A 23669-nucleotide genomic window follows, 5' to 3' on the forward strand; every position below is an offset into this window, starting at 1 on the left:
ATTTTATGAGAGACCAAATCACAATAGTAGTCTAATTTTATCCCATCTTCTAGTTACATAAGTTCAATAACAGCAAAAGAGAATGATGAAAGTATGGTTTTAACGTTATACTTATTGCGTGAACGTGTACAGCCATGTACACGTTCACGCAATAAGTATAACATTAAAACCATACTTTTATCATTCTCTTTTGCTGTTATTGAACTTATGTAACTAGAAGATGGGATAAAGTTAGGCCATTGTAATTTGGTCTCTCATAAAATCAAACGAGAAACGACTTTTTTTTTTTTTTTTTTTTTTTTTTTTTCTTCCTTCTTCTTCTTCTTCTTCTTCTTCTTCTTCTTCTTCTTCTTCTTCTAAGTACAACCGAATTATATAACATCCGTTTTGCTTGTATTTCAATCATCGTACTACAGTACACTATTACCGTAGTTGTTATAAATGATGTTATCTAGAATAGAACTGAGATATCTTAATGTAATAACTTTGTTCGCTATAGATCAAAGATCAGTCGGGAAATATACTGTTAAATTTAAACCTAGTTACAACTGAAGCTGAGAAAACTGTTCAAGCTGCTAATGACTATTATCGTACATCGGCAACAAGGATAAAACTCCAGTAAACATATGCCATCAAACACAACCATAGATAGAATCGAGATAAAATCATTTTAATCAAAACTACTGTGCTTGAAAGAACACATTTTACTGTTGGTTTCATGCTGATATAAGATAAATAACGTAAAGTTCGTATTACGATGATATAAAGGAGAATTGTGAACGGAATCATGTAATTTTTTTTTACGCAATAAACATGCCACCAACGTAATCTGTTAACAAAAAAAAAGTAGTTCACATTCACAACGAGACATATTCAATTCATATTTCCACCTAAAAACACGTGTAGGGAAAAATACCCTTGACTCATATAAGTCAAGTATCTAGATATTCGTTTATGCTAACTAGAAGCAAGAGAATTCGCTCAGAATTGTGTTAATTATGGCGAAACAAATTCGTATTCACCATCAGGTGATTTCAAACCACAACATTAGCTGTTCCGCGGAATACTGGCTTAGATTTGCCGTAGTATTTTATGATTCAATAATATGAGAATACATATAATATTATTGGATACAGTGAAGTAATGTATAACTTTTTAAAGGATTTATGGAAAAGATGTATAATTAATAAAATAACACCATGCATTTTTCAGAACAGTGGTGGACAAGAACGAACATGACAATGTGGAGCAGAGTTACAATGGCTGCCTTAATTTGTATCATATTTATGTACAAAAATAAAAAAAACCCTATACGTAATATATTTGCATACACATTTTAAACATAAAAGTATAAACATTTACAAAATTGACACATAGATCGCTAAATTTGCACTCTTTTTAACTATATTTTCGGAAGAGCGGCGTTTGGTGGCTTACAAGAACGAACATGAAAAAACATCGTATTTGATAACGTGAAGGGCAATTTCAAAAGCTGCCTTTTTATCATATTTCTGCACAGAAATATAAATACCCCAGACATAATACATTTTCATACACATTTTAAACATAAAAGCATGAACATTTATAAAATCTACACATCGATCGCTAATTTGCACATTTTTTAACTATATTTTCGGAAGAGCGACAGGCGGCGACTCACAAGAAGTATCATGAAAAAACATCTTATTTGATAACGTGAAGGGCATTTTCAAAAGCTGCCTTCGTATCATATTTCTGTGCAGAAATAAAAATACCCTATACGTAATACATTTTCATAAACATTTAAAACATAAAAGCATGAACATTTATAAATCGATACATCCAAAGCTAAATTTGCACTTATGTAACTCGATATTTTTGGCATAGAACAGTGTCAGATGCATATATTTGACCCTAATACTTATGTAATAACTCTCCATAAAAATTGTTAAATATAATTTGCATAACCTTTATCGTCTGAATGGCATTTCTACAAATGTATGAACTCGTTAGACAATGGCGCTAGCGGCGCTGTTAACTGAAAATTGTGCCGTAAAAATACATTAAAATGCCTTATTATTTTAATGAATATTTTTGATGACAGCCGTAAAACCGATTCGCCACTGAGCGATTGTGCCGTTAACCGCGGGCCGCCTGTATATACTTTCCTTTTTGTCATCCCCATCCTTTGCATGTGGCCAAACCATTTCTTAAACATTAATCCGTTCTTTCACCTATGCTAATCATAAGACCACTCTACAATGTACACAGCCTCCATGTTTTTTCTTCCTTTTGCATTTAACAACTGCATTCCACTAATGTAAAGGAGCACCTCAGTGGCGTGATCGATTTGGTCTTGGTTTGCCACCTCGGTGGCCGCAAGTTCAATTCTCAGGCATTCCATTGAGGAGTCAATGTGTATTTCTGGTGATAGAGGTTCACTCTCAACTTGGTTCGGAAGTCACGTAAAGCCGTTGGTCCCATTGCTGAATAACCACTGGTTCCATGCAACGTAAAAGCACCATACCAACAGACTAGTCTAAAGGATAGTTGATGCAAAAATTCATTCATACATTCCCTCCCTGGCTTCCACAGATGATCCATGTTTTCCTTGTCTTAGGCACACATGTTCTTGCAACCTTCCTCCTCCTACCAATTCTGGTTCTTACCTCTTCTATCCTATGCAGTAACATCAGACCAATCCTCTCCTTTACATATTATAACATGCTTTGCTTCTATCATAATAATTTTAAACACAGCTTTACTTCACAACCATACTTCAACAACCTCTGTTCTGTCATTGGTCAATATGTAGTGCATAAGGGTGCTTATCAATCCTTTTGTCATCTTTTTTGATAATCTAAATACATTTATTTCTTACCTTCTGTCATTTTTTTTGATAATCTAAGTAAATTTATTCCCTTAGAAATCTTACAGGTGCCTTCCTTAGAATTCTTGCTTATATTGCTTGTCATTTCACAATGAAACAACAATTCCTTTAATCCATCCTTTTGGAACCTTTCCCTTGTCCAGAATAAAGTACAAAACCTGGTCAGCTTCTCACACTTCCATGTGCTTCTTTTGTATAATCATAGTAATCCTGATCTATTTCCATTTTACCCTTCCTTTAATTGTCTTGCTGTACATTATCAAAAGCGACCTCTGCAAACATTCTCAAAGTTCCACTAACGTTACACTACATTAAGGATCATGGTAAGCCACTTAAATTCACCTGGACTCCATAGTGTGGTGAAGTTACACTCCCATTCATAGCTTGATAAATTTCAGTGGCCAAACTGCCTTTCTGTGAGCTATGAATGTGCCTTTGGTGGTGCTCATAGGTACACCTACTGTTTTCAAATAAGTCCTTGTCTCCAAGATGACTAAAGCAAATTCAAGGAAACTTTTATGGCTTGTATAATAACTAGTATATATCTATAACTGCAAGGGGGGAAAAATGATTTTTGAGAGCAACTTTTTCCCCTGTATTTTTTCAGTATTAGCTGTATAATAAGTGGTAAAAATTTAAAGTGAATCTCTTCAAGCTTAAGGTATAGTGAAGCACTTTCTGTGTAATGGGGCCTTATGGCATCCGTGTGCCCCTTAACTCATAGACTTCATTTCATTCAATTTCATTTATATACTTATACTTTTGTTGCCAGTTAAACATATGTATCTCAATTTAAGCTTCAGTCAGTCCTCTCCTCATTATTACATCCAAGAATGTTCTACTACCTCCTCTGTACTAACACATGAAACTGCTTTCTTCTCCAGTTTTTCTTCACAAGTCTCATCAATATTCTTTGGAAACCTTGTATTCCCAGTCATCATTCCTCATTCCAAGCATTTCCAAAAGAATGCATTGTCAACTACTTCAGGAACTGTACTTACCAATGAGCTTTTCACTTTTTGTCACATACCATTGTATTTAAATCACTTTGCATAATCTCCATTTCATGACTTCCAGACCCACCTAGGAACAAGTTCAGAACCTCCCCAAAATGTTCGTGGTCACTTTCAAGCAGTTTAAATATACAACCTGTGACCTAAAACCTTGTCTTAATGTAAGGATATGTGTTTTACTTGCATTTCCTTAAGCTTCCCAGCCATCAGAGATGATGTCCTGGAGATGGTAGCAACCCTTGTATATTTTTCATCCATTTGAGGCTTTTTAACACTACAATTGCTACCCCTTTTCTGTTTACGCCTTACAGCTAGCCAGACACAATCCTGGTCCTTCAAATTCCTGCTTGCCCACACATTACTCTTTATCACCAAGTAAGTTAGCTACCCTTCATTTAATTTCTTCTGCACCACTTCCAGCCACATTCATAACCCGGAGACTTGAGTATTTTATTCTTTTTCACAACCCGAGAAAGTGAATATGTCTGGGTCAATTGCAGTGGGTTAATTAAGCTCTGATGCAGCAGGTTTATAATTTTATTTTGTCTAGTGTGTTATTTGAATGGAATTATAATTGTAGTTTGGAAAGTTTTTTTTGAAATTGAAATCTGAAAGTTATGACTTTGTGCCACTAAGTGAAAAGTACATTTTTCATTTTGAATTACAACAGGTTAAAAAGAAAAGTCGTGTGCGAAGAGATAGTGAAACTAAGGATAAAGATCAACGTCTTCAGAAAGGTGGTGTAGAAAAGGCATGCCCCCAGGAAACTTTAGGATTTGCGAAGGATACTAGAGAAGAGTTGGACTTCCAGTTTGATGAGGAATTAGACATTTTGCCAAAGGCTGGACGCCAGCATGACTTCAGTGAATGGTTTGTCTTTAAATTTTGTTCTTGGGGTACACAAAAATTAACTAAATAAATGTTGACTTTGGTCGGTCAGATTTTTAAAGTTGGTTGCTACATAATTTTGTAAATCTAAAGTAATTGAAATAATTAGCTTGGAATCTGAATTTCATTACTACTAGCATTAAGATATCTCTAAATTTTGTTGCATGAAATTGTAATGGTTTTGGCATAGAAGCAAATGGTTTATTATGGTGTAATGTTATTGACTTCCTCACAGGTCAGATGATGAGAATGACTATGAGATAAGTGACCAGGATGTAAATAAGCTGTTGATTGTCACGCAGTCACCACCATCAGCAGCTGGCACCGGAACAGGAACATCGGTTTCATCACGGCCCCCTAAGCATGAAGGATTTGACCGAACTGGTGATTGGACAACGAGAACAAAAATTACCCAAGAATTAGCGAAAGTGATCAATGATGGACTCTATTACTATGAACAGGGCTTATGGGAAGATAGTGAGTGGGTAAGTTTATTATTATGAACATGGCTTATGGGAAGATTAGCAAGCGGGTAAGTTAATCAACCAAACATGAAATTCCTCTTGGTTTTAATATTATTTTGAAATGTTTAACAACAAAAAATGTTTATTCTCAGAATAGAGCAAGTCATTTGTTAATCCTTTATACTTATATGGTATGCATGTCTTTCCAGTTTCCCCAGTCATCAGAACAGCACACAGCAGCTATGCAGCAGGTGACAGTGATAAGTCAAGAGGTGATGGACACCTTGCGCCCCAACGTCCCACCTGTACCTGCTAACCAAGAGGTCCCTCCCCCACCCCCACCCCTTCATCACCTTAAGGTATGCTAACATTCCCCTCCTTACTCACAGCTCCTGCTTCTACCTATATCCTCTGGAGTTGGTTGTTGAAGCTTCATAGAATTTCCTGATGTGTTTCCTCCATGGTCTGGTATTTTGAATGTTGCCTTTATTATGTAGAATCCTTCAGGGTTTTGAAGTTGAAGATTTAACAATGGAAAATTTTTTACTGCCAGTGTTGGCAAAGAAGTGAATATTTCTAATGTTGGTAAAAGTAAGTCTTGATTTTTAGAGAAATTTCAGAACTAAATTGAAATTGGGTAGAGTATGAAGATTCCTAGAGGGCATTTATTTTGTGCACTTAATTGAAAGTACTATTTAATGTCTGTGATTGAAAGTGTTTTAAAGTTGATGAAATAGATAACTGTGGCTTTAGCCATGTAGTTAAGTAATGTCTGTGAGTGCTTTTGTTTATATGTAGTCATTCTTTTGCAGTGTGAGCATGTTCAGATGGTATTACTGCATTTTCCTGTCAAAAATCATAACTTTTTTTTATCAAGTATTTACCATTAATTTTATACTCCTTTACTTCACTCTTTCTCCGTCTTGCAAAGTCATTTATCTATTCAAGATGGACATGTAAGTACAATTTCAAAGATATCCTTTTAACCACTGTTGTCTTCATCCAAGAGTGGATAACTTATAGTAGTTATGCAGTTACACTTAGGATGATGTAGTAGGTTGAGGAGTTTTATGAGCATCACCTTCCACCACATGCAACCTCTGTAACTTTGACAGCATTTATTAACAATAATGAAGTAAGTATACTGTTTATTTGGGACGAATCTTACCTTCTGTTAAAGTAGCTTATATCTCTTCACTGATTAGGCGAGTCTGCATTCAAATAAAAAATCAAATGGCTGCCAGGATGACTGTCTAGTTCACCTGTTCTCCGCCATGTGTGTTTCAAAGGTTTTAGCTCTTGTCAGAATTCTCCTTGCTGCCGTTGCGCTTAGACGATTGTTGGTAATCTGTGAAGTTTGACTGTTATGCACTTGTATATGGTATTGTAATTTCATTTTCTTAGGATGTGTTCCACTGGAAGCAAAACGTTACATCAGGCTACGTAGGAGCGACTTTTGTGTATGTTGATTCGGTTTGTACCAGCTGCAGGGGTACAGAGTGTAATGTTGAAACTAGATGTGAGGAATGTAGGGGATTGGTCTGATTACGTTATGCTTGAATATGTCAGATATAGGAAAGAAGGGTAGATGATAAATTGCTAAAGTGATTAGGTAAGGACATAAACCTGTCAGTTCTTCCCTAACTATTGTCCCTTCATCTGCAGCTATCCCTACTCAGGGTAGGCCTTCAGGTAGTACTAGTGTTTAGACTTCCTATGTAGCTCTCTTCTGTTCCCAATTTGGTTCAGGAAAAGTGTATAGAAAAGTTAGAACATGACATTAACCATATTTTAAGTTCTAATACAAATTGAACTGAGTTCGTGACATGGATAATTCCAAATCCCTCCATAGTGTGCACTCTTTTTTGCATACCCCGGTTGAAAGTAAGGTGTTGGTGCCTTTACCTGTAAGTAGCCTGAACTTTTGGACTGCCCTGCGATAGTGGGACTTGGGGAGTCAGCTACCAAGGAACCAGGTTGGTTCTTGGGGCAATGGGATTCTGTATTCGCCAGTACCTACTCCTGTTTCACAGTCTGAAACTCATTTAATGTGTTCGCCTAAGGACCATTTTGGTAAACGTTAATCTTTGCTATGTATGTACATTCTGCCATCCTCGGCACCAAGTTTGAGGTTGTTAGCACACACAGGATAAATAGGTATAAACAGTCTGTAGCAAGTGTTACCTCAGTCGATGGTTTAACCCATCTCTTATGTTTTACTCATTCTGATCTGCTAGCCTATTTTTTTGTATGGTTTTTTTCTCCGGCTGTCGGTAAATCCCTTACTTTTGCCTCGATTAATGTTTCCAAATCTACAATGTTTATATTATCTTCGGTTGTTCCCAAGCTAGCTATTCTAGCTTCATAGCTTTCTAGTGATGTGTTGTATGGAAATACTTTCAAGTATGTTGATTCGCTTTCGGACAAGGTGAAAGAGTCATTGTAACACTTTCACCCTCCCCCCCCCTCCCAACCTTTCCCATTTTCTTTTGCGCCTCGTTTTCTTTCCCTCATTTGACTGGTAGACGCAGCTAAGTCACTTATGACTGTTTCCTTTCATCGAGTCATGGATGCGATACAGTACTCGGCTGCTGCCACTAAGTGTTGCCTCCTGTCGGCAGTTGTCTCCACCTGTTGCCCTCTTGCAGAAGAAGAGTTTGGATTGGGGAAACTCCTTCGGTTTGATCGGCTTTGTTGCAATGTTTAGCTTTATTATATCCTCATTTAGTTGAGGAAAGAGCCACATAAAGAATATGTCATGCTTGTCTTGAGAGTATTTCAGTTCCAGTTAAGTATTTAGAGGAGAGAACCTAAGGTGTATTCTTCAATTAGGGCACATTTCATAACTTTTCTTGTACTCAGTCACTCATTCCTGTGGAAAGACGAACTCAGATTGACAGGTGCTTGGACATCCTGAAATGGAGTTGTGCCTAGCTTATTGAGTTTTTATCTTTCACTCAGAATGTTGTCTCTTCTCTGCATCAGCTTAGAGAAGTGCCAGCCTAGGGAGTTTGTGAAGCCAGTTGTAAAGCTTTTTGGCGCCAGGGGGAGTTGAACAAGGAAGAGAGTGAGTTTTAAGCTTTTCCGATGCTGCAGTCTAATGTTCTCATGCTTAACCTAACTCAGTTTGGAAGAACTAATAACACTTTTGCTTCTATCTGCTTATGTTGTTCAGATAAGGGCAATAAGGAATTATATATTGGTACAGTCTCATTTTTTACCTTTTGTTAAGTTCAGCCCTCAGGTTCTGGTAGTTGGACAGTTGCAAACCTCCTGGCATGCTTGGAGAGCATTGGGAGCTGTGCCTTACATGGTGTAGGCAGTAATGTAGAGTTATTCTTTTTTGGTTGCCCTCCACTGTGGTTTAATCTCCTATAGCTGTTCCTTTGTCTTCTTCAGCATAAGTCTCTCTTGAGTAGGAGATTTATATAGAGAGAATGAATGGACCTGGTGGTAATTCACTGGGATTTTACCTATGACTTTCCTAGCTCCATAAGCTATTGGAGATGGGTGGTCATTCTGGGACACTTAGACTGAATAACATGAAGTCTGTCCCATACTTTTTGTTTTTTTTAGCATGGTCTTAGTGATTTTACAAAGAACAATCAGACTCATGGTGTATATGGAGAAAACGGATTCATCTTACTAGTACATCTGTCAACAGTATTCCAAAGGCCAAGAACCTGTTGCTTCACCTAGCTCAGTTTCTGTGCATTTCCTCATTCTTATCTAGTGATGTGGGAATGATACTTAAAATTTGCAGGGCTGTCCGTCAAAGATGAATAGGCACTTGCTCCTTGAAGAATTTTAACCCTGAAGGAAACTTCCTAACTGCTAAGGGCTTTTCTTTATTTGGAAACATGGCCTCACTGGGGATTTTATCAGATAATCAGGCTCAATTAATGTACTGTTTTGGCGTTACAGATTATGACTTGCAACTAGCGTTCATTAAATTTGTAAGTAATTCAGGACCATGATTGTCACCAGCTTCTGTAGGAAGGACTTTGTAACCAAGAGATTTTCATTTTATTCTTAAGCCTACGTCCAGGTTTTGTTTTTCCCCTTTGTCATGCAACTCAAAGCAAAGAGTTTTACCTTGTGTCATTACATTTTCAAACAACAAGAGTGGTCAACACTACACCTGGTAAAATTTACTAGATGCCGGGGCAGTGGCATCAAAGATGCCTAGCAGGGTTATCCCCAGTCAGAAACAAATCATTGTAGACAGTTTCCTGGTTTGAGTGAAATGAACAACATAATATTGATTTGATAATTCATTCTATGGAATGACAGTGTTTTGGCGATTGGGGATTCAGAAAGATCAAAATTACCTACAGAATGGCCATTACATCCATAAGTTCAGCAGTTGCTGTGGGATTTGAGGAGCGCTCATGTCGACTTATTAGCATGCAGATGATGATCACTCCTTTGATGGCCCTCGGGCTTGAGTAGTGGATGCATTTCCTTAAATTTGGCTTGATTCAGACTCATAGGTCTTCCCTAGTACCTACTGTAAGAATGTACTATAGAGCAATTTCAAGTTCAAGAATTGCTTAGTGATTCCTGTAGAACCCTTGTAGCCTCAGAGCAAATGATTTAAATAATTGTACTTAACCACTTGGAGTTGCTAGAATGTCTCCTCCCAATAAGGGGATTTTCAAGGTGTCATAGGATCTATCCTTAATCAAGTGGAAAACAACTGTGATCTGTTTATTACTGAGGGTGCAATTCTAGAGGAAATTTCAGCACCTGGAACCTTGTAGACATGAATATCTTTTCTGCCTTCTTAGATATAGTAAGACTTTTTTGCTGTATACTTTCAAGGTTATCATTCCATACTTTCCTCGGTATTGCATTGTGCTTTTATATCTTACTGAGGATCAGCACTGTAAGATGTTGAGATTGAAGCCCCTTAATCTTGATATCAGTCTCTCTGGAATTTACATACAGGTCTAAACTTTATCTGCTGATTCTTTTGACCCTTGGGAATGAGTTCAGTTGATTTATTTACTATGAAACCTTTTATTTAGCACCATGGGAGTTAAAAGAGTAAATTTATTGCAAGCACCCTTCTACAAGTGCCTTCGAGCTGAGAATGATGTTAAGAAGGCTAAGTTTTCAGAGAACTGTAAGAATCCCAATTTAACCTCCTCAGTGGGGAAGAAGAGGAAAAAACTTCTCTGTCCTTTGGGACAATTATGTAAAACTTACTCAGATAGGTTAAGCTTGGAAGAGGTAGTTATCCTTTTGTTTTGTGAATTTAGAAACCTAAAATATCTTTGTCACAGGTTAGTCCTAGAAGAGGCAAAGCTAACCTTTTATTTTGTGGTTTTAGCAAACCTAGATGTCTTTGTCATAGGTTAAGCCTGGAAGAGGCAAAGTTAACCTTTTGTTTTTAGTTTTAGAAAAACCCAGTCTTTGTCAATGGTTAAGCCTGGAGGAGGCAAAATTAACCTTTTGTTTTGTGGTTTTAGAAAACCTATAATGTCTTTGTCAAAGATCACAAGGTCCTCTGTTATGTATTTGATTAGGCTAGTGCCTGAGAACTAGCTCCATACCTTGTACCTTTATTGAAGGTAAACATTGATAATGTGAGCAGTAGACAAGACTTCATTTATTGTTTTGTCAGTTTGTCGCTTGAGGATAGGATTAATGTGGCACAGTGGAATGTAAATAAGGCTTGTTTATATCCCAGTTTTTAATATTTTGAAGCTGAAGGTACAAGTTTTGTATAGGAGCGTACCTTAATATCATAAAGATATTTATTCTTTTTCATTCTGAATGAATCCAAGCATTTTTGTTCGCAAGGCTGCTCTTCGCTGCACACGTATGAGAGCCTTGCTCCCTGAATGGAATCCAACTTCTGGTGGTAGTAAGATCCAGACAAGATTCTGGATTAGATAAGAATATTTTGGGTTTCATGCAAGAAACCTTTAGCTCGATTGGCTGAGTATATATTTTTTTTATTATTATTATTTAGCTGCACTACCCACCATCCTCTTCTCAATGTGGGAATAGGCTAACTGTAACAGTAGTTAAGATTCATCCCGGATAATATGTATTTTCTTAAAAATTAATTATTTGAATACTTACCTTCTGTTAACATAGACCCCAACAAGCCTCCCCACAACTTAAAGGGCTTTCAAGGAGAATTCTGTTGAGCTAAAACATTCGAAACACACCTAGTGGGGAACAGGTGAACTAGACTCATCCAGGCAGCCATTTGATTTTTTGTTTGAATGCTGATTCGCCTAATCAGCGCGGAGATACAAGCTGACTTGAACAGTAAGTATCCAAATAAGAAATGGAAATTTATATATTATTAACCTAATTAGTAATATGTCCGAATTTAGTAGGATGTTTAATGGGATATTCACGAAACATGAAGGTATCATACATTGAGATTATTCTTTGTAAAGGAACAACTTTAAATGACTAGAATAGAATAGTAGGCATGTTCCTGATTGCTGAGGTGGTTGATTATGATAATGAGTTACCTGCAGTGCAGTTTAGTGGTTGCCTTGTATAGGTTGGTGAAAGTTTTTAGCATATGTTCAAGTTCTTTGAAAACTTGCTTAAAAGATTTGTATGCTTAAAAGATTTCTTAAGGGATGCCACTTCCATTTTGTGTGGTTTCAATGCTTTTGGGACATTGGTTAATTACTATGATTACTAATGAATTCTTCGCCAGATTTCTTTCGTATTACAAAGAAACACAGATCTGATATGCACCTTTACTTATACAAGGGGAGGATGGGAAGGAATGAGGAGGCTAGAGAAATTTCACAGTAAATGAAATGGTTAGATAGCTTAAGTGCTTTGGGAGAACAAAGGTAGGAATGGAGTAAATTTACAAAGAGGAGTTGACAGCAGAAGAAACCACTAATTACAAATTTCATATAAGTAACTTACCAAGGAATTACATGGCTATACTTTTCCACTCACGTGGCAGCTTGGATTTAAAAATCACTGTAGCATATCTATTATTGTGTGTAAGAGACTACCCCGCCCACTTTTGGAGAACAATAAGAACAACAAAGCAAAAGACTACTTAATATCTGCCGGCCTTCAACACAACATCAAATGTTTGCATCAGCTTTGTTTGTCTTATTTCATTGTTATTTTGGGCTATCCTTCCAGGATTCTGTGAAATGTTCACTTTTCTGTGTAGCCTTCCAGCTTAGTTCAGAAAGTTTTTAATACCTTTTTGACATTTAATCATGTTGGACTCAGTTCCTCCAGCATTAAGTATTAGGTATTGTAGGGAGGGTTGTAAAACCAGGTTAAATAAATAAAGCTACTTATAACTCTCATACTATATGCACAAATTGTAGGCAACAAGTTTGTACGAAAGATCTTGCACATGAGGAGTGTAAAGACTTGGACAAAAGGTAATGGAAATCATTGAAATCTCATTTAGAAAAACTAGATATAGGAAAAGGAAGATGGCCTCTAGAGCTGAAATTAGGTCTTGTAGTTTTGAACCCAATCCTAAATCTAGTGTACTACAGTCATTCCAAAATGAAAATTAATGAGCACTCTGGTGGGGCTGTTTGGATCCTCTCCACATGCCCTGCGGGATATCTGCACAAAGAGGGCCCCTCTCTCCATCCACTGGGGACACGTGTACAAGCAGAAGGATGGCATTGCTATGGGCTCCCCATTAGGAGTGCTGTTTGTAAACTTCTACGTGGGCATTGTTGAGTAGAGGGGGTCATTGAGAGGATCGAGCATCTCCGGAAATATCGACGACATCTTCGTGCAGGTGGACAGCGGAGATAAGGTTGCAGCCTTCGTAGCACATTCCAGCAGTGCAGCATGCAGAATTATATTGTGGTATTTAGTACTAATGATTGGTTTCCCTTCCTAGATGTCCTTGTCACCAAGACAGAAGATGGCCTTCATACCTCTGCCTACACGAGGGAAACAAACCTTGCGATGTGCCTCAGCAGAGACATTGAGGGTCCTACCAGATTTAAGGATGCAACCATTAAGACCTATGTTTGCCGGGCCCTTTCCCACTGCTCCACCTGGCAGGACACACACAGAATTGGACAGAGCCTATCAGGTACTTGTCAACAAGAAGTATGAAACTAATGTAAGGCCTTCATGCACTCTTAAGTGTGGAGAGGAGGAGGAAGCTATGAAGACAATAATTTTGGAGTTTGTCACCCCGACAGAGGAGGGCATGAAGATAAACCTTGTAATTTATTACAAGAACAGGAGAACGCATGACCTTATTATGAGGAATAACCCTTCCCCGCTTGCACAAAACCCCTTGAAGAAAAGCAACATAGTCTACCAACACCAGTGCCCTTTAACTTATATTGTAATGACTATGATGGGACTTGCAGAGAGAATCTTGTGTCATGCTCAGGTGGGTGCCATTAAGTGCCACGCCCTCACCAGCCACAACCAGACTCCTTCTCGCGATCGTATTGTCAACAATACTCTGATCCTTGGAAGTGCCCCTGACCCGAGACGTCTTCTCTTGCTGGAAGCGTTATTAATTTTTAGGTACGGGTTTAGATCTTGCCTCTAACCAAGATCTTAGCTCTCTCATATAGTCTTTTAGAGGCTTTCAAGAAGAAAAAGAGTTGACTGCATCTTGGAATTTTGACTTACAGTACGCGCAGAAAGTTAAGGTGCCACCTGAAAAATAAAAATAATTTCACGTCAGGTAAAAAAAAAAAATCAGAAATAAGGTACTCATATTGACGTTAGTACTTGGTTTGACTACTACCTTGAGGTGATTAGGGACACTCAAGGCTGGGTTTTGGAGGGTTTCCAAGGGCAGTTCCTCCCACAACTGCTGAATAGCTGCTTCCAGCAGAGGGATAGAGGTGGTTAGATGCCTATTAAGCTGGTACTTTATGATGGCCTAGAGATTTTCCATGGGGTTCTAATGAGGGCTATTCCCTGGCCAGTCCTGGAAATATGTCACAGCACAGTCTGCGAGCCAGGACTACACTTTTGGCAGTAAGGCACAGTGCCCCGTGTGCGTAAAGAATTCAGCACCACTTTTTTTAAAACTAGCACTAAAAAATCACTTAGGTGTTTTATTGTCTTTACCATGTACTGGGGGAGGTGAGGGTCCAACCGGGATGGATGGTACACATGTTTTGCTCTACTACTGTTACAAAAAAATTTGCCTCATTGGTCCAGAGCACTTTCTTGCACTCCTGTTCACCCATTAAACTTCTTGGGCATCAGACAGAAGCAGCGGCTTCCTGGCTTTGAAGCTGCACAGCAGCAAATCATCATGGATGTGCTGCTGTACTGTCCTTGAAGAGACATCCCTGAGTAGCCAGGGTTTTGTCCTTCACTTCTCTGGCTGTAAGAGAAGGATCATTCTTCATGGTCCTATGAATGACCTTTAATGCCCTTTCAGAAATTGTCCGAGTGTGCCACCCTGCTGATAACGCCACACACAGCGCTGCACAGTACGAACGCTCAGTCTTTTCTGGGGCTGCAATATCCTTATAGCTAATGCCTGCAATGTTTAGGTCTATTATAGACAAAATCACATCAGGTCCCACAACACTACGAGGCATAGCTGAAGACACACACATACAAAAAAAAAAAACAAGTGTGTAGTAGGCCACAATATGGGGTCATACGCGACGGAAAATGTTTTGTTTTCCGTTCAGCAGCAAAGGCTTGAGATGACTGATGCTCTAGTTGTTCTCGATCAGTGCTGCCATACATCCACCTTTACTTTTCTCTTATTCATAACAATTTTAAAGGGTATTGTCAAAAAGTGCAAAAACTCAAGGCACTGCTGTCACAGCATCTTGAACTTTCCGCGTGTACTGTAGTTCTCAAGTGGTTAACCGGCCCTGCAATTGGGCCTCTGTTCTACATCCCTCAAGAACTTGACTAAGAAGACTCTTGCATGTAGCCTTGGCCACTGCACTGCCAAGTGAGTTGGTGAACTACAGGCTATAGGTAAGTGAATTGGATTCGCCCAGTGAGACGCAGTCTGTACTTTCATACTAGGTTTCTTGGCCAAGAATGAGACACCATCCAACCCCTGGCCTCGCTCGTTTACCATTAAGAACCTTATGGACATCCTCAGTCCAGAAGAGGAGGAAAGGGTCCAGGTCCTGTTAGGGCCCTTCAGTATTATGTAGACTAAACCAAGAGAGTCTGAGGCCCTTCCAGTAATCTCTGGTGCTCTTTCAAGAAATCTTATCGACCTCTGTCTAAAGACAAGTTGTTTTTTCTTAGGGATCTTATTACAGAGTCTCACTTGCAAATCCAGTAGGATGTCCTGCCTAACTTTAAGGTGAGAGCACATGAGATGAGAGTGGTCGCCACCCTTTATGCTTTCAGGCATGTGTCCCTCTCGGCAATCCTTCAGTTGACCTACTGGAAGTGTTAGTCCATTTATGTTGTGCACTACTTGAAGGAAATAGAGACTGTTTTTGAAAATTGCAGTTCATTGGGCCCTTTATTGGTGGCTGATATGGTATTGGGGGAGGAAGCACAGGAAGCATTCCTTTTTATGTTGAGTCTTTGGGGAGCTTGGGGGTTTGCTCTGTACATGAAGCCACCAGTCATTTGTGGTCGGGTGATGGTTTTTAACACTATTGCAGTGTAGGTGACACCATTGTCTGGTTATTTTTGTTTGGTATTTCCAGGACAAGGGCAACTGTTTTTATGCTTCGCGAGTAATCTGAATTATTCCTTTGCTATAAAGCTCCTACTTAAAATTAGAGGCGACTCATGGCTATTTGCTATGTCACCACAGGTCAAGATGAGCACCGACCAGAGGCAAGAGTTACTTGCAGTAGCTCTCTTACCAGGTAAGGAAACAACAAGCATTGTAGCAATGCTTGCAAAATTGTCTAATTTCAATTAATTTTCATAACTGAATGTTTTGAAGTAGAATACAGGCAGTCTCTGGTTATCGGCAGGGCTTTCGTTCTTGGCTGGGTGCTGATAAGCAAAAACTGCAATTAACCGAAAAAAGGCAATGTATGGCACTTACAGCACAGTTTCGATTATTGGCACCTCTGTTAGGTATTTCATGTTGCCATGACACTGTTATTGGCCCCTTATGGCACCGATAACTGAAAATCGCCTCATTATGTTGCCATAAAATAGGATCTCCATTAACCGAGTCCGCCAATAACCGGGGACTGCCTGTATATCCGTGTATCCCACCTACTTTCAATTTGGGATTTGGCTGTGTACAGGCAGTCCCTGGTTAATGGCTGGGATTCTGTTCCCGGTCGAGTGCCGATAACCAAAAATCATGTAGTATATGGTGCTTACGATGGTGTGAGCACCAACCAGGGCTGATAAACTGCTTAACGTTCCCGATAAACTGCTTAATGGTACCGAAAATCACTTACCGATGCCGATAAACCACCTGCTGACGCCTACCAATGCTGATAAACAGATTACCAGTGCCGAAAATTGCTTACTGGCACTGAAAGTCTGGATAACGACTGTAAAATCAAAACGGTGTTAATCAATGCTGCTGATATCCTGTAATTACTTGTTAACTTGGTTATATGAAAATGGTATTTTCATGATAAAGTCAGCTTCATATATACTTACCAAGTATGTAATTACAGATCAGAGCCCTCCCTCCTCCCATCTCGTGGACATAAACAAAAAAGAAGTTAAATTTTTTTTTTTTTTTTTTCTCCCTATTGTTCTCCGATAGTGGGCGGGATAGTCTCCTACACAAAAACAATAGAAATGATATCACTATTTTTAAATTAAGCTGCAACGTGAGTGGAAAGGTATAGATATGTGATTGGTAAGTGTATATGAAACTTAATTTTATCACATAACTACTTCAAATACATTATATGCTATGAAGTGGGTAGGTGGAGGCAGAAAATATTCAAACATTAAATATAGATACTATAAATACTGTACTTTAGGCTCGGAAGATGCTGTGCTGTATTAAACATAATTTTCTTCAGGTGAAATAAAATGATGTGCAGACTAGAAGGCTAGAGTAGCACAAAGCATAACTTGGACACTAGCCATCAAAGGATGATCTAACATTGTGTCAGCTTGTACACTCTAGAGGAGCCGTAAGAGGTGGTCTGTTGTTACAACATTCAGGATACTTATTGATTATAGATAGATATCTAGTTACCAGGAGTAGTAACTAAACTAGAGTTGGTGGATGGAAGCACTAGCCAATATGGGAACTCAATTCACATGTAAGATAACCTCATTTTGGAACAGACCATCACCTGAGGTTGTGATTAACCCAATGGAAATTCAGCCTCTTGCAAGTCTTGTCTGACCAAGAGCATGAATCCCTTGTAGTACGAGCTTTCATGCTTGTTTATGATAATTGGTTTGGTGTCATTTTAAAGGTGAATATTTGTACTATGTCATGTTGAAAATAAGAAAACAGAAAACAAAAGAAAAACATTGATATTTTGTGTAAGAGTTAGGCATATGCAAAATATTTTTACTTTTACAAAAATATTTGCCATAATGAAAAAATACATGTATTATTCTACCTTGCCAAACTAGTAAAAATTGCACGTCCATTCATATACAATTTATTACCATCTCAAAAAGTGGAAAATAGTCTGGGACAAACAAAGCCCTTGAAGGGTTTGTACCAATAATACCATTTTTGATCAGCTCAACAACTAGACTAAATACAGATTATTAGGTTAATCAATTTCTTAATGAACAATAAATAATTTTGTGTGTGTGTATTACTTTCACATGTTAGCGAAAACTTATAGAATAATTTTTAATTATGTTACACATTGTTCATGTATTTCCTTACAGAGTAATGTATAGAACAACAAAAAATTATGTATAAGGAACTCAAATTTGTCAAGAGTAAGATCTTTTCAAGACAGTGATGTGAGTTATGTAGTTTCCTCTGCGGTCTTCATGCAGAATTTCAAATTCATTTAATTTCACAAAAAAAAAAAAAAAAAAAATTAAATATGGTCCAATGAACCAAGTAACACCACCTGGGCTAGTGCATAATATAGGTAGATTTGATTTTACACCCATTTCCTCAAAATCAGTATTTAGAAATTACAGAATTTCTTTTGCTTTTGTTTAATAAAATTTGTAATGTGCTCATTGGATTATTATTGAGTTTTAGAGATTGGTATTGCTCTAATATTCTCTTGGGCTTTCCCAGTACATAATGTATTCCATATGTTTAAATCTGTGAAGAGTAAAGTTTACACACACAGTGTCTGAGTAAAGATAGGATCATCAGCCAGTCAATAACTTTTTCAAAAAAAAGACCAGAATGTCCAATTTGTAATTTAGAAGTGTTAAGGGGTCAGTTAACCCTTAAATGCCGATTGGATGTATGAAATGTCGACAAAAATTGTCTGTTGGGTGCTGAATTGACGTATGAAACGTCAACGCAAAAAAGTTTTTTTTTTTAAATTCGCGGAAAAATAGTTATAGGCCTACGTACTTGGTGAAAACTTTTGTATTGCCCCTTGAGGGATGCTGGGAGTTCATGGAACAAGCTGTTTTTTTTGTTTACAATCATTACCCAGTCGCGTAAGCACGAATTTCTTTCTTCTCGCACTAAAAAGCATCAGCGACACATCTCTGAAATTATTTCGTCACTTTTGACATAATTTTTGCACCATTTTATGTTAGCCGTTACATAGTTTTATATATGAAAATGTGCGCAATTTCATGTAGAATACAACAAAAAACAACCCATGGGTGTAGCTTTTATTAGTTTTGAAATATTTTCATATAAATAACGATAAGTGCCAAAATTTCAACCTTTGGTCAACTTTGACTGTACCGAAATGGTAAAATAATGCAATTGTAAGCTAAAACTCTCATATTTTAGTAATATTCAATCATTTACCTTTATTTTGCAACAAATTGGAAGTCTCTAGCACAATATTTCGATTTATGGTGAATTTATGGGAAAAAAATCAGAAATTTTTTCATAATGTTTGCACCAATTTATATTAACTGTTACATAAAGTTTTAGATATGAAAATGTGTGCAATCTCATGTAGAATACAATTAAAAGCAACCCATGGTTGTAGCTTTTATCTGTTTTGAAGTATTTTCATATAAATAACGATAAGTGCCAAAATTTCAACCTTTGGTCAACTTTGACTCAACCGAAATGGTAAATAAACGCAATTGTAAGCTAAAACTATTACATTCTAGTAATATTCAATCATTTACCTTTATTTTGCAACAAACGGGAAGTCTCTAGTACAATATTTCGATTTATGGTGAATTTATGAAAAAAACTTTCTTACGTCCGTGCGGTAACTTCCGAAAAAATCTGAAATTTTTTTGTGCAAAAGTCGTAATGTTTGCACTGTTTTATATTAGCCAGTACATAAAGTTTTATATATGAAAATGTGCGCAGTTTCATGTAGAATAGAACCAAAAATAACCCATGGTTGTAGCCTTTTATCAGTTTTGAAATATTTTCATATAAATAACGATGTGCCAAAATTTCAACCTTCGGTCAACTTTGACTCGACCGAAATGGTAAAAAATGCAATTGTAAGCTAAAACTATTACATTCAGGTAATATTCAATCAATTAACTTTATTTTGCAACAAATTGGAAGTCTCTAGCACAATATTTCTATTTATGGTAATTTATGAAAAAAAACTTTCCTTACGTCCGCGCGGTAACTCTTCCGAAAATTTTTTTTTCCAAAAGCTGTAATGTTTGCACCGTTTTATATTAGCTGGTACATAAAGTTTTTTATATGAAAATGTGCGCAATTTCATGTAGAATACAACAAAAATAACCCATGGTTGTAATTTTATCCGTTTTGAAATATTTTCATATAAATAACGATAAGTGCCAAAATTTCAACCTTCAGTCAACTTTGACTCTACCGAAATGGTCAAAAAACGTAATTGTAAGCTAAAACTATTACATTCTAGAAATATTCAATCATTTACCTTTATTTTTCAACAAATTTGGAAGTCTTTAGTACAATATTTCGGTTTATGGTGAATTTATGAAAAAAACTTTTTCCTTACGTCTGCACGGTAACTTCCGAAAAAATCAGAAATTTTTTCGCCTGATTGTCATAATATTTGCACCTTTTTAAATTAGCTGTTACATAAAGTTTTATATATGAAAATGTGCACAATTTCATGTAGAATACAACAAAAAACAACCCGTGGTTGTAGTTTTTATCAGTTTTGAAATATTTTCATATAACGATAAATAGAAAAAATTCAACCTTTGGTCAACTTTAACTCGACCGAAATGGTCAAAAACTGCAATTGTAAGCTACAACGCTTACGGCCTAGTAATATTCAATCAATTACCTTCATTTGGCAACAAGCGGGAAGTCTCTAGGACAAAATTTCGATTTATGGTGAATTTTTGAAAACTACTTTTTTTACGTCTGCGTGTTACGAATTCATGCATCATATTGTGATAATATTTTCTATGTGTTGCTTTGATTGTTTTACAATTTGTTATATATCAAAATCATCGCAATTTAGTGTACAATACAACGAAAAAATAATTAACTCATTAGCTTTAACATTTTGCTCACAGCGCAATTTGTATACAATTATATATGAAATTTTTTTCGCACAGTCATATATTCCAATATTTATATATGATAATGATATTTTTTTTCATTTGTGATGGTTGCATACTAAACTTCAGGCAATGACAAAAAAAGGAGCAAAAAATGAACTCTTAATCTTGAAAATTAAGCGTGCTGTGATTTAAAAAAAAAAAAACTTTTTCTACTTCGGCGCTCACTCGCGGACGCTGCCCGCATATGGGAGACACTTTCGAAAATACCGGCTCGGTGATTAAGGGTTAATATGAACATTTATGATGCTGTAACGTTTAAATAAAGCTACAAATAATTAAAAGAAGAAAAAAAAAGTTCATCTTCAGCCACTGGTGAAATGTCTTCACATACGTATAAGATAACCTCCTTTTGGAACAGAACTAGCTGAGGCTGTGAATAGTACTAGTTCAAGAATAGATTAGGAAAAGCATTTGCCGTATTTTAGTTTGAAGTGTCTCCTTGGATGGAATGATTAGTCTCTCTCTCTCTCTCTCTCTCTCTCTCTCTCTCTCTCTCTCTCTCTCTCTCTCTCTCTCTCTCTCTCTCTCTCTCTCTCTCTCTCTCTCTCTCTCTCTCTCTCTCTCTCATTTTTGTCTCCATGAAAGTCTTAGCCCATAACTTTTTAACTATACAGGGTGCAGAATTCAATTGGCATGCATTCTCCACTAATAAAGCTGATTTGCAGAATGAAGGAAAGGCCAGTGAGCAAATTGAAATGTATTGTATGTAAGACATTGAAATATTTCAAATTTTACAGTAAGAAGAATAAGTCATATGACAATAGCTAATACCTGTTTAGATGGACTTGGATGTGTATGTGTGTGTTGGTTTTAGGGTTGAGATATCATTCCTGTCAATTTTGCCTTGTCATTGATATTTCTGATCCCTGAGTATAGAGTCGGCTTTTTGTGCTTAAGCCATGGCTTTCTTTATTGCATAACCTTTGTTTTCTCTCACGCTCCTTTTCCCCCCCATGCTTCTGTAATACCTCTTGATTAGTGTGAAGTATTAATGAAAATTTATTGGCTATAAATTTATAAATGTTTTTATTAAAGGCTAATTCAACCTTTTTATGAGTAATTTCTAACTGTATATCCTTTAAAATAGGGTGCAGAAGAGCCTTTTGAAGATAGGATACCACCTACTCCCAAGACACCTAGATCAAGAAAGGCAGCACGTTTCTTCCCTGTGGTGAAAGAGAAATCCATTGTTGATCAGAGAACTCCAAGAAAGAAGAAGACAAGACATTCGCACAATCCCCCAGTAGAGAGTCATGTTGGTTGGGTGATGGACTCTAAAGAACACAGACCTCGCACAAGTTCGATAAGGTATGTTGTTGATTATTTTTTATGTTGAACCTTACATTTTATTGTGTTTATTTACTGGGGAATATAGAACAGATTGATTGGTAATTTTGCTATTGCTTTTTGCCTGGTTTTTGGAAATTGGTTATCCTCATAGTGTATGCCTCACATTTTTCTTCCCCCGACCCCTATAGTTCTTAAATTTATAAATTATCTTCCTTACAGGAAACCCATGCTTCATACATATCTCATTTTGTTATTTTCCTCAGGTGGTGTAGGAAAAGGGCATTGGTTTACTTGTCCCAGTTTCATCATCACATCATCTTAATTGTTCTTGTATCATTTCATTGTGAGGTCTAGTTTTTCATTATCCTTTTACCATGATAAGGCTGCATGGCTTGATAGCTTAAATTTTTAAGTTCAGTTCAGTACAGGTCTTTATCCTGCCATAGTCCAACCTCTTAAATCCAGGAACCTGGACTGGGCCACTGCCAGACCACAGAAAGTCCTGGAATATGGAATATACCATTAAGAAATGAAGCCCATATGTAAACATAGTCTTGAAAGCTTATTCCATACAAATAGCATAGTTGCCAACTTAGCCTACTACTTGGCTAAGTTCTGACATCACTTTTTATCATTTATTACTCATATATTTTCATTTTTATCATTTTTTAACATGGTATTGTTTATTTTTATTTAAAATGGTGTACTTTATTTAACATATTTAGCCTACATTCAAGAGTTAGCCTAACCTTAAGTTAACTACTACTTTAACCTTTCTCAGAATCTGCAAAATATTATCAGACACTCATCTCCTATATTTACTCTTCTCATAATTATTGCTGTTCATTTCTTCGTTATTTATTTTGATTGTAGAGAGTAATGAAATGACAAAAAGAATATATATAAAAGATAATGAATTTGGGCAATCACTGCATTCGCCATCAAATAGTAAACAAAGCACACTGCTGTATATTGAGGAACATGAATACTAAACATGTGGAAACGGGAGGGGAATGATGGAAACATTTTCTGGCGTAGATAATAAAGATTTATATTTGTGGTTCTTACCTCTAGCATATACTACAAGAAATGAGATCTTTCAAGCTCTCTAAGGAATTTGTGTGGTGCCAAATGTCTCATTGTTTTGATAAAAAGTTTTGATTAGTAGAGCCTTCTCAAGTGGAATATTTAAAAAAATATATTTATGCATTTAAATTTGATATCAAAAACATATTTTGTCACAGTTTCATTAACCCTTAATGGACAGATTGATCCTTGGGAGTAGTAATAACAGGTTTGGGGTGGTGGATGGATTGATCCTGTAGGTAAACAATATTAAGCACCATCAATTTGGAAAGAATTGAGTGGGAAAGAGTTGCCAGTACTTCTATAGCTCATAAATTTACAAATGGCAACTTTTACACTGGGTAAAACCACGAATTGGGCGTCTCAGGACTTCAGTTCTGCTAACTTCAAGGGTTGCTGTTGGTTTTTGTTCTTATCTTTTACGATAGTATGTCGGTTGTAAATTTAATTTTGCATAGAAATATTAGAAAAAACATGTAAAAATAA

General features: G+C 36.9%; 1 protein-coding gene across 7 annotated transcripts in view; it reads left to right on the top strand.

The window, feature by feature from the left end:
* Positions 1–23669, top strand: part of LOC135220659 (la-related protein 1B-like) — a 255882-nt gene that overhangs the window by 178311 nt on the left and 53902 nt on the right. For 6 of the 7 annotated variants that reach the window (XM_064258011.1, XM_064258013.1, XM_064258014.1 and 3 more), the window contains 4 exons: positions 4553–4752; positions 5006–5255; positions 5444–5593; positions 21895–22115. In XM_064258011.1, the coding sequence (XP_064114081.1) occupies positions 4553–4752; positions 5006–5255; positions 5444–5593; positions 21895–22115 (821 nt within the window). The remainder of the gene's footprint in view (positions 1–4552; positions 4753–5005; positions 5256–5443; positions 5594–21894; positions 22116–23669) is intronic. The other variant, XM_064258015.1, reaches the window with a different exon arrangement.

The sequence above is a fragment of the Macrobrachium nipponense genome, chromosome 2, assembly GCF_015104395.2.
Source record: "Macrobrachium nipponense isolate FS-2020 chromosome 2, ASM1510439v2, whole genome shotgun sequence".
Classification (NCBI taxonomy): Eukaryota; Metazoa; Arthropoda; class Malacostraca; order Decapoda; family Palaemonidae; genus Macrobrachium; species Macrobrachium nipponense.